Genomic DNA, 12,317 nt, shown 5'->3' with positions numbered 1-12,317 from the left:
CTAGCATATTTATAAAGACCACTGGGTTGAGTTCCAGATATTTTTGAAAGTTTAAGGTGCGTTTTGCCATAGGAATGTTATACAGTGGTACTGAGATTCCCAGACAGCCACCGAGACTATTTACACATAATGTATTGTATACTAGTATTAGTGTCACAATTCCTTGTGTTCCTAAATAAAATATTTCTGAAAACATGAGTGAAATATAGAATATGGAAAAATCAAGTACATATAGTGTAAGAAAATTCTCAAGTGTAAATTTTGGTATAAATGATTTAGGGTTGAGCTTTTTCTCTCCCTCTATCCCCCCCGCCACATTTTACACATTCTATGTACACTTAAGATTAATCATTAAATATAGGTGGATTAATGTCTAGTACTTTTATATTACTTGAAAAATACTTAGTGACCTTAAAAAATTTATCTTCACTTTGCGGGGAAATGATGATATCTCCATATAATGCTATGAAAGAATATAGAAACATGTTCACAAAATACTAAGTGCAAAGATTATAAAATGGCAGTACCATTTTCAAAACCAGCGTATGTGTATGTACGTAGCACAGTATGGGAAGATATCCATCCCCCACTGTATGACAGCTCCACTGCTCACTCTAGATGGTAAAATGCTGAAAGGCTTCTACTTCCTTTTTGCTTTTCTGTGTTTTCCTTTTATGTGATTGTCTCTGGGAAAACACATTTCACATTCCTTAACTAAAAAGCAGCACTTTGTGGTTTTGTTTTTTTCTTTGTTTTGATTTTTGTGTGTTTTTTGTTTGTTTTGGTTTTGTTTGTTTTTTCCCATGCAGCTTGTGGGATCTTAATTCCCTGACCAGGTTTTCAACCTGAGCCATAGGCAGTGAAAGCACAGAATGCTAACCACTGGAGTGCTGGGGAATTCCCCACAGCAGCACATTTGTATAAGATACTCTTCTCCCCATAACCAAAGCCACTTAACAAGAAGGGCAGGCCTGGAAAAGGTCTGGTTGCCTTCACCTTATTAAGAAGCCATTTCCATCTCCTCAAACTTCCAGTTGATAAGAACAGAACCACTTCTAATAGCTCCAGTGCCACTCTAATATTTGGCCACCTGATGAGCTGAGCCAACTCATTGGAAATGACTGATTTGGGAAAGATTGAGGTCAAGAGGAAAAGAGGGTGGCAGAGGATGAGATGGTTAGATAGCATCACTGACTCAGTGGATGTGAGTTTGAACAGACTCCAGGAGATAGTGAAGGACAGGGGAGACTGGCATGCTGTAGTCCACGGGGTGCTAAAGAGTCAGACACGACTTAGCAACTAAGCAACAACAACTTCTACTAGGGGGTAGATTGGCCCTACCATTCCTGGATTACTGTGTTTCTAAATGGAGAAGAGCCATTTAGAAGGCCATGGAGAAGGGTGTTTCAGGTTGTCATCTTTCTTCAGTGCTTAAAGCATATAAAAATGAAAGTTGTCACTTCTGGAAAATGCATATCATTGATCTCATGCCATAAATTATTCCTTCAGGCCGCAAACCAGAAGAAGAAGGTTTGGAAGATAACGGGATAGAGGAAAATTCTGGGGATGGACAGGTATGTGAACTTCGTCAGTGATCAGCTCCGTGCATGGACCAGTGACTATCATCCGATGCTTGTATTTTTCTTTGTCACAGGAGGATGTTGAGACCAGTTTGGAGAACTTACAGGTCATCGACATGATGGATATAAATGTGTTGGATGAAGCAGAGATTGATAATGGGAGCATTGCAGACTATGTGGAAGATGACGATAACCTCCAGGAGTCCCTGTCTGACAGTAGAGAGCTAGTAGAGGGGGAGATGCAAGAGCTTCCGGAGCAACTTCAAGAACACGCTGTAGGTACCTTGGCAGGGTCTCCAGGATGTATCCTAGGTGTGATAATTCCTCAAATAGCCTAAGAGATGATAAGCTTTATATTTGGAATTATGTTCTTTTAATGCCATTTCAGTACATTTGACTTATCCATTCACATGTAAAAAATTAGATGAGTTTGAAAAGCACACTTTGCTTCATTGAAAAATGGTGTCTTGTGAGGAGTAATTGTATCTGCTCTCCATCTGAATAGTGTAGCATTAAGCTACATATACAATTCATACACCACATTAAGTCAGACCTGTTAATTTAGTGGATTATGTTATTTCTGTGAGGATGAATATTTCTCAGGTAGACAGAAAAAGACAATTGAAAATAGAAACTAGGAGACTTCTTTGTAGGAATTTCTAGGGGTCGGTCCTAGGCGGCACCTCATTTTCATAGCTGCCTCAGTTCTTTTATGGAATGTTTCATGAGTGCTATGGGAGAAACGAGACCATGTGCTCCGCCAGTCCATCCATCCACGAATCGGATTCCTTGAAATGTGTTTGCATTTCTTTTGGAACTGATCTCAGTACCCTTCACAGTAGCAGGTTGTCATCTTTGAATGGCTGTGGCAGGGGTGCGGTGGTGTAGGTTATTTGGACACAGATAGGGAGGGTATGCAGTTGTTTATCTTTTGATGAGTCTCATTCACTAGCTTCCTAAGAAGGAACACCAAAAACATGAAACTGTGAAACCCTTCCTAGTGACTGCTTATTTAAGGCTGTTTTATTCCCCGTGATTAGAAAACAATATATTCAGTAACAAAAGCCTGAAAACTCCTAAATGTCTGTCAGTAAAGGTTAAATTTTAGAAAAGGCAGAGGAACCAGAGATCAAATTCCCAACATCCACTGGATCATCAAAAAAGCAAGAGAGTTCCAGAAAAACATCTATTTCTGCTTTATTGATTATGCCAAAGCCTTTGACTGTGTGGATCACAATAAACTGTGAAAAATTCTTCAAGAGATGGGAATACCAGACCACCTGACCTACCTCTTGAGAAACCTATATGCAGGTCAGGAAGCAACAGTTAGAACTGGACATGGAACAACAGACTGGTTGCAAATAGGAAAAGGAGTACGTCAAGGCTGTATATTGTCACCCTGCTTATTTAACTTATACGCAGAGTACATCATGAGAAACGCTGGGCTGGAAGAGGCACAAGCTGGAATCAAGATTGCTGGGAGAAATATCAATAACCTCAGATATGCAGATGACACCACCCTTATGGCAGAAAGTGAAGAGGAACTCAAAAACCTCTTGATGAAAATGAAAGTGGAGAGTGAAAAAGTTGGCTTAAAGCTCAACATTCAGAAAACGAAGATCATGGCATCTGGTCCCATCACTTCATGGGAAATAGATGGGGAAACAGTGGAAACAGTGTCAGACTTTATTTTTTGGGCTCCAAAATCACTGCAGATGGTGATTGCAGCCATGAAATTAAAAGCCGCTTACTCCTTGGAGGGAAGATGACCAACCTAGATAGCATATTAAAAAGCAGAGACATTACTTTGCCAACAAAGGTCCGTCTAGTCAAGGCTATGGTTTTTCCTGTGGTCATGTATGGATGTGAGAGTTGGACTGTGAAGAAGGCTGAGTGCTGAAGAATTGATGCATTTGAACTGTGGTGTTGGAGAAGACTCTTGAGAGTCCCTTGGACTGCAAGGAGATCTAACCAGTCCATTCTGAAGGAGATCAGCCCTGGGATTTCTTTGGAAGGACTGATGCTAAAGCTGAAACTCCAGTACTTTGGCCACCTCATGTGAAGAGTTGACTCATTGGAAAAGACCCTGATGCTGGGAGGAATTGGGGGCAGGAGGAGAAGGGGACGACAGAGGATGAGATGGCTGGATGGCATCACTGACTCGATGGACGTGAGTCTGAGTGAACTCTGGGAGTTGGTGATGGACAGGGAGGCCTGGCGTGCTGCAGTTCATGGGGTCGCAAAGAGTTGGACACGACTGAGCGACTGAACTGAACTGAAAGGTTAAATAACTATGGTTTAGTGGACCCAGTTGTTTAAGCGGTAACAGCATTGACTAGAGGTTGGTCACTTAACTTGCTATGTGACCTTGGATAATTCACTTAACCTCTCTGAGCCTCATTTGCAAAAATAGGTTTGAGGAAGTCTAATTAGATGAATGTTTATTGCTAACTTAAAGCAGAAGTCATCAAGCTGGCCAAAGAGTTATTGGAACACAGCCACACTTATTTGTGACAGTTGTCTATGGCTGACTTCTGACAACAGTAGCAGTGTAGAGTAGTTATGACAGAGACTATCTGGCTTACAAAACCTAAAATATTTACTATCTGGCCCTTGACCTCGGTTTAGAGCAGTGTCTAGTGTATAGCAAACACAGTAGGGTTTTTGCTACTATTTCTAAGATATTTATTATGACTTCCAGTAATACAGTGACTACTCCTGTATACCATATCAGTGAACTAAGCTTCTTTGTGTGAACTAAAATGATAATCTCTAAGATGGATGCAAAAGTAAGGCAGGAACCAGAATAATGTGCTATCAATCAGGTAGACAGAAGAAGGGGAGATGGTCTTTGACACGAGTGTGTGTCCATGCCCTTAGGAGCATGCATAGAATGTCCTGAGATGATTGTGTCAGGGGAAGGAAGGAGTGGTGCAAAATCTTAGTCATGTAAAGGTAATAACAGTACATGCTCATAAAATATTTGAAAAATATCCTCCCCCCCCCCAAAATAAACTAACATTCTGGACTTAATAGCAAACAGTCTAATTTATTGAGTCACACAACAATGATTTTATGAACCCCCTTTCTGTGTTGAGGAATCCCTCACCTCACTGGACAGAGCCCAGTTCATACCAGTGATTCTTCCCCTGCAGGTGGGGCAGTGATGGGTCACCTGGGCTTTGCCAGTCCTGTGCTCCTGTCCCCTACATTCAGTTTGAAAGTTGATGATGCTAGGAGGCAGTGGTCCCAGAGATGCCATTCCCATGCAGGCCATAGCCGCCCCAGGGGCAGCAGTCCCAGCAGTGGAGGCATCCTGGCTTTGGGAAGTCATGTTGGCCATGAAGTCCAAGAACACCCTCTGCAATGTGATTCTAGACATTGTTCCTGGAAGAGCAGCCCCAACCCTGGTGTTCTGTTCTACTGGGAGAACGTATGTACTACCCAGCTGTACTTTTTTGCTTGACTTAGACTTTTGTTTTTCTTTGTTTGACTTGTGTCTTGAGAACCCCCACTGATACCATTTAAGTGGGTCTCCTAGACTGCCTGCAGGTATATGTTTATGTACAACATTTCTCTCAGTTGAGGTGGAATCACAATGTAATGCTGTTTTGATTCGTGCTCTGTGTTTAGAATGTCACTTTAAGTGACTTTTCACGGCTGTAACTGTTCATTGTATAGATGTAGTTACGTTACCGTATTATTGATGTCATGAGTTTTGTTCTCCATTTGTTTTACAGGTAGAGGACAAAGAAAGTATAAACAATTTAGACACTTTATCACCTGACTTCACTGTATTACAGGTAAATTGTATGTCTCAATGATTTTAGAATCAAAGGTTAGACTACAGTTTTTGGAGACTACTTCTGATATCTTACGGCAATCCCAACTAAAAGTCACTGGAAGGTCTGTTTCCTTTTTTGGCCTCTGAAGAGGGGGCTTTGCTTTCAACTTTCCCCGAATAAAATGTGTTAGTGAAAGGGGCTTGTCGTCTCGGCTCCCACCAGCACTGTGGACCCATGCAGCTAAGACCCAGGCCATTTGGGAGACTCTTGTTAATATGATGGCTAGGAGGACAGCCTGTGGGATCTGTCCTGGAGGGCCTCCTCTGCAGCAGAAATACTCTTAAGTGAGAAATGAGACTGCAGGGTGGGGCACCCCCTCCCCAGGAGAGATGAATGGGGCACAGATGAGGGTGCAGGAGGGTGAGGAAGGCCTGACACTGACATCGCAGCTGGGAAAGGTGGATTCTCAGGGTGTCTGGTTCTCCATTTGGGAACTTCTCAGAAAGTACACAGATTTCTCTTGATGACTATGGTGTCTTGGCTGTTTGACTGCCACCTATGTAAAAGTTAAATGTTAGATGAGAACAAATGAGATGTGCACTGACTTTCAGGTGTAGTTTGCATAAATGTGGATCTTGAGTTTCCTTTTACTTTTTCTGTCAGCCTTTGTAGGTATAAATTGTTGAAATAAACCTGAGTATCTGATTTTCAGGAGAAGGTTTTGTGAGGAAATGAAAATACAGTCAGCTTATTCCAGTCCTTGTTTTTTGTTTAAATAATGTCACCTGTGCTGATTAATTGGAAACTATCTTTCAGAAAAGATATTTATTCACTTCTTCCAGGCGGGAGCCAGGTGTGTTATTAGTGAGCCAGAAGTCAGACTCAAGGAGGGTGCAAATGCCAAGAAATCTTGGTAAAACCCAGTTGATGTCTCTCCAGAGTTGATGTCTCCTCAGGTGACACAACCTGTTCCTGACATAGGAAGGAAAGGAGGAGTGGTGCTTGTCATTTTCTTGAGTGTCTCCTCAGTTCAGAGACTCCTGTGTATATTGTCTGGTCAGGACAGTATACACAGCCCCTCTCAGAGACAATGGGAATGTATACATTTTGTCTAGGGAAAGTTAAGAGAATCATTCTGCCTAAAATGATTGTTTCCTTCAGTGTAGAATCTTTAATTCCCAGCATGAAATGAAAAAAAAAAATTGATTACAAATGAAACTATTGTTATAAAAATGACCCGTTTCCTAGGGCTCTCAAGACTGGCAGGTCAGTGCCCAGTGGACTGTGCAAACCATTCATGTGCATGTAGCTTGTGTTGTCTCAGGCATGAGGAGAAAGCTTGGTTGCCATCCTCCCTGTGTAAACAGAGCGGTGGGTAGATGCAGACTGATAGACTCAGTTCTCACACCCATTGCTCAGATCTTGGCTCTGCTGTGTGTCCTTGAGCAAGTTTGTCAACCACAGTGTGCCTGTCTCCTAATCTGGGAAAAGAAGGATGATACTAATAGAACCATCCTGCTAGGGCTGTGTGATGATTGGTTAATGTATGTTTATGTAAGGTGGAATTTCTGCCTGGAACCTAGACAGTGCTTAGCAATATGTGCTAGAGTTTCAGAATATTGTCACTTATGCAGAGGGAATGTAGGTTCCAGGAACCACATTCCACACTGAGAGAAAATCCCTTCCTATAGTTGGGCAGCCTCTCTGTGAGGAAGTGGTCCATGCACTAAATGCTTAGGCATGTGTAGGACTTGGCCTGCTTTGGAAAGAGGTTCAGATGAGCCTGTTTAGCAGGGAGGTGGAATAGGGGTAGTAAAATCAAACTCTGTTGTTGGTGAGGAGTAGCAATGGTGTGACTTCACAGGGGTTCCTGGGATTGTTGAGGAATTCGAGCTGGTCTGGTGGGTGGGTGGTTGGAAGAGATAAGGAGGCATGTGTGATACTGTAGGGCTCTGATTGACCAAGTGGGCAGGGACGGTAAGACCACTGTGCAAAGTAAGAACAGGTGTCAAGCCACCCATGCCTTCTTTCCCTCCATCTTTTGAGTTTTTGGAAACAAATGCTATGTTGATTATGTGAAAAACAATTTCCTAATATATGTTAGGCGTTCTTTTAGAAACTCAATGTAGAAAAATGAAAGCACTGATCTCCAGGCATATAAGACAGTTTAGAAGGACAGATAAGCATGTGATGGGTTCATCACCATTAAACATGATACTGTTGCCAGGCACTGGGAACTGCAGAAGCAGACGAGAGTAATGATGGACAGCAATCCCCCTGAGATCAGCCTGGGACATGGGGCCTGGGGCTAAGGTGGATGAAGTGGGGTGGCAGCTCTCCTGCAGGCTTTTGCCTGGTAAAAGCAGGTTCCTCCACCTGTTGCATTTGTGAGGCTCCTTGTTTGTGTTTTTAAAACTTCCCTTCTTAGTTGTTACACTTTAGGGTGTGTAAATAAACTCTAGGTTTCATCCATCTGGCACAATTTTATTTATGTTTTTTGTTTCAGGAAATTGAAGAGCCATCCACGGAGCCAGGTACTGTTAAATGAAAAACTTAGCATCTTGGGGTTTGGAGTCATTCTAATTTTCCACCTTCTCTAATTTGGGAATCTTTAATTTTACAAAGTTATCTTACTGTAGTATACATTGTTTTAAAGGTTTACGATCCAAATATACCAGGATCATAGAGATTGGAAACCCAGCCATATCACCAGATCTGTGAAAGTGGCTGATTTCTCATTTTGTAAAGTATATTGGGTGAGATGAGATTATCTCATGCCTTTTTAAATGAACACAGCACTTAAACAGATATAGAGAGTTTGGATGCCTCTCAAAAGCCAATACCTCTGTACCCCACAAAACAGATCTTGTGATACTGGGCAGTGTGTTAATTTTGTGGTTTTTAATTCAGGCAGTGCAGGCAGTGGTATGGAGATACCATTTTAAAACATTAAGACATAACTGGATTCCAGAAGAAAGAAAAGGTTTCTTCATAAGAATTCCAAACAAACACTATTCACTTTCTGGACTACAAATATCTCAGAGCACCGATGGAAGAGATTCTGGTTTTCATGTCGGACTGTTCTGTTAAAAGAAATTCAAAGAAATTTGGAAATTGAGCTCTGTTCAGTGAATGGTGATACACTGAGTTAAGCAACTTGGACTTTGGAAGCTAAATTTGGAAGAGTCATATATACACGCCGACAGAATGAAGACTGTCAAGAATCAGCCAGAAGGTGTTGGGGGTTAAATAAGTCTCTGGGATGCATTCATTTCTCTTCCATGTAGCATAGAGGCTTACTCTATAGTCGGTCGGAGTGCAGGTAGTGTAACCAGTGTTGAGTGTGTGTACCCGCGGGTTTTCCAATCTCTGTGTAGCTAGCAGTTCTCTTCGTGTTAGTGTGGCCGCCGTGCCAGTTCCGCATTTGTGATTGCTTTATTTCCCTGGTAATTAAACCTTGTGCCATTCTATTCCTGTTAAATCCGTAGAAAATGAGAAAATACTCGACATTTTGGGGGAAACTTGTAAATCTGAGCCAGTAAAAGAAGAAGGTTCCGAGCTGGAGCAGCCATTTGCACAGGAAACAAGTAGCGTGGGGCCAGACAGAAAACTTGCGGAGGAAGAGGACCTTTTTGACAGCGCCCATCCGAGGAGGGTGATTTAGATTTGGCCAACGAGTCAACAGCACACGCTCAGTCGAGCAAGGCAGACACCCTGTTAGCGGTAGTGAAAAGGGAGCCCGTGGAGCAGACAGGCGATGACGAGAGGACGGACTGTGAGCCTGTAGGGCTAGAGAAGCCAATTGAGCAGAGTAGTAAAGCCTCAGAGCACACGGAAGCCTGTAGCGAGGAGGCCGCGGAAGCGCCCCCGGAAGCCTCAAGCCCGGACCCCGGGGATAGCAAAGAAGACGTGAAGAAGTTTGCTTTTGAAGCTTGTAATGAAGTCCCTCCGGCTCCTAAAGAGTCCTCAGCCAGTGAGGGCGCTGATCAGAAAATGAGGTTTGTTTTTTCTCAGTTTTAGACCAGACGCTATCTCCTTTTCATTGGTCGTTTAATGACACACATGAGCTGTTTTTCTGCAATTGGCCAGCCAGACTGATGCAATTGTAGTTTACCTCTAAAGAATGTTTGATTTCTCTTTGTGTATTTTAAGCTGATTACATAATCTTTTTTTCTTTTCTCAACCTATCATGGTTGTTTTCTCTAATTCTTCCTAATTATCTTTAGCCCAGCAGAATTAATTAACTCCTGTGGGTCTGAAATCTTATGGTTAGGTCAGATTTCCCATACACGTTTGTAGGGGTATCATTTTTTTCAGAACTAAATTTCGGGTAGGTATGCAACCTCAGCACATATTTTATAATTTTGAGTTAGTTTCCTCTCTGCTTCTTCCTTCTGGAGTGACATTGTCTTTTGTCTCTAGTTCTGTCGAAGATGACTCGGATACAAAAAAGCTTTCGAAAGAGGAGAAGGGTAAGTCAGCAGGGTGGCACCCCCGGGAGCGATGGTTCTAGTCGGCTCTAGCCGTCACACACCCATTTACACCTCACAGGCCTGTGAGCCTGTCTCAAAGCCTTTCTCCACTCTGGCCACCTGCTTCCTCACTGTGCGGGTTCTGGGTTGCAGGGCGGAATTGTCACTTCGATTTGATTTGGACACTTACTTGATTTTGCCAGAGTCCTTTGAGCTCCTCCATCCTGACTTTCTCTCTGATTTGTGAACTTCTTGGACACAGTGACACATGCAGATGGAGAAAATGCTTTGAGTTTTCAGATACTGGGGTTTGGTGGGTCCCTGGTGTGGCAGATTTATCGACACCAGAGCCCTTTATTAATTTGCTGATTGAGAAGTAGTTTTGCTGGCTGCTCCAGACTCATCCTTAATCGGTGTTCGAAGAAGGCCAGAAGCTGGGGAGAGGATGTATCTCAGGCTCCACGGTGACAGCTTCTGTCTTACATTCCAAAGTCACCTCACTGGGATGGGTGGTGCCATCTGGTAGCTGATGGCTACCCCAGCCACGGGCCCAGTGGGCCCTGACCAGTCATTAAGGGACATTGCCACTGGTTCTATCCACCCTGTGTGCAGCCCTAGAACTCATGTCAGGACAGCAGGCTGGCCTCCAGCCCCAGCCTTCTCTGTACTGCTGGCCTCTAGAGCAAGCAGGGAGAGTGTCTGGTTGGGAATGATTCTAAGATACATAAGACTCAGGATTTTGTCTGTATCTTGTTTTTGACCGAACTTTCTTTTAAAATAGGTCGTAGCAGTTGTGGAAGGAATTTCTGGGTTAGTGGACTTTCTTCTACCACCAGAGCTGCAGATTTGAAGAATCTTTTCAGCAAATATGGGAAGGTAAGACCAGGGGAGGAGACTTGTGAGCTCATGTGACATGGCCTCTATGTGGCAAATCATTGTCCCTGGCAGTGAGGACTTTGAACACCTTGCAGTTCTTTGAACTCACAGGTTTGCAGGCCTGTGCTGGGTCCACCCTCACTCAAAGAGATGTGAGGCCAGCGGGAGTTCCCAGAGCCCACATCCACTTTGTATATCTTGTGCTTCCCTGGCTCCAGTCCACCAAGTCATTTGATAAGTTTAATGAGTCCATATCTGGCTTCCAGCCTTAAACCTAGGGAGGGAAGACTGTGGCATGGGGAGTTCTGAGCAAAGGTACAGTCTGCCTTCTTCTGAGATGGTGGTGATTACAGAAGCGGTAGATGAAGCTGTAGAAAAGATCTTTCAACTAGACCCCTGTGGAGCACCCCTAGGGGCAGCCTTAGCAGCACAGCTCTGCCACACCAGGACAAGTTGCTGGTCCCATGGGAGCCTTGTTTCCGTACGTGGGGCTCACAGAGTTGCAGGAGCCCTGTCTTTGCTCCCTGTTTTCACCCCGTCCTGGCTACCTCTGCCTGTGTCTATTCTGCCACACCTGCTTGTTTCCCTCTGTCCCTTGGCATGAAAAGGTGGGCATGATGCCCAGGTGGACAGCCCCCCCGCCCCAACACACACACACACACACACACACATTGAGTGCTGCCTTTTCTTCCTCCTTTCTCCCCCTCCTCCTTCCAGTGCTTCCTGGACTCTTCTCCAGATAAGCTGCCATGCCCACACCTCCTTGTCTTCAGTCTGCTTTGACAAGTAAGATTTAGCACAGGCCCTCATTTACAGTTAGGATTCAAAAATGATAATGGAGAAAACCAACATCTTTGATCTTGGCTGTTGATGTTCAGGAACTAACAAGGAAAACTAAACTTGACATGTTCCTCACAGTAACTCAAAACTTCCTGGACATCTGCATTACGGAGTGGGACCCATGTCTTGATTCTCCAGTGGCCCTCAGAGCAGATGTCTGCTCCCTGCAGGGAAGTGTCCATCTGGAACCTGCAGTGTCTTGGGTACACTGCAGGCTTAATCTGGATTGAATAGGGCCAGGCCCCTGGGAAGCCTTCCTTTGGGGCTCAGATTTCATGTGGCAAAATAAAGATGAATACCAGTGATGGCTCCTGACACACTGGGACCTCTCCTGAGCCATGGGCCTTCTGCCATTAAATGGGTGTCCCTAGCCTCAGTTTGCTGCTGCTGTTGGGTCAAGTTAACTACCATCTAGCATGTACAGGATGTATCTGTAGCACCTGAAACATACCCGTAAATTTTGTTTTGTGAGTAGTAGGGTGGGCTCTGCATTCCAGAGTGCTCTTTGTAAACCTGTCCTATGTCCCTCTCCTTCTATAGGTATGTCTTCTTCTTACTGGCTGACTGACTGCATATTCAGAAACATTCCTTTCAAGGTTTACATAGTATTAATGGAATTCTGACAGGACACTGCCTTCAGCTTCACTCTCCTCTCTCCACCTCACTGTCATCCTGGTCCCCTAGAGAAACAGCCATGATGGAGTAGGAGCAGCCAGATTGGATGTGGATTGCCCTCCACATCCTTTACCTGCCACTTGTTGTCC

At 43.9% G+C, this 12,317-nt stretch overlaps 1 protein-coding gene across 1 annotated transcript in view; it reads left to right on the top strand.

Annotated features, from left to right (window-relative positions):
• Positions 1-12,317, top strand: part of SAFB (scaffold attachment factor B) — a 31,814-nt gene that overhangs the window by 11,229 nt on the left and 8,268 nt on the right. The window contains 8 exon segments of the mRNA XM_070373855.1: positions 1,510-1,574; positions 1,655-1,859; positions 5,325-5,383; positions 7,872-7,899; positions 8,854-9,012; positions 9,015-9,363; positions 9,788-9,837; positions 10,619-10,713. Coding sequence (XP_070229956.1) covers positions 1,510-1,574; positions 1,655-1,859; positions 5,325-5,383; positions 7,872-7,899; positions 8,854-9,012; positions 9,015-9,363; positions 9,788-9,837; positions 10,619-10,713 — 1,010 coding nt within the window.

The sequence above is a fragment of the Bos mutus genome, chromosome 7 (assembly GCF_027580195.1).
Source record: "Bos mutus isolate GX-2022 chromosome 7, NWIPB_WYAK_1.1, whole genome shotgun sequence".
Lineage (NCBI taxonomy): Eukaryota > Metazoa > Chordata > Mammalia > Artiodactyla > Bovidae > Bos > Bos mutus.
This window is presented reverse-complemented; position numbering and strand designations above follow the sequence as displayed.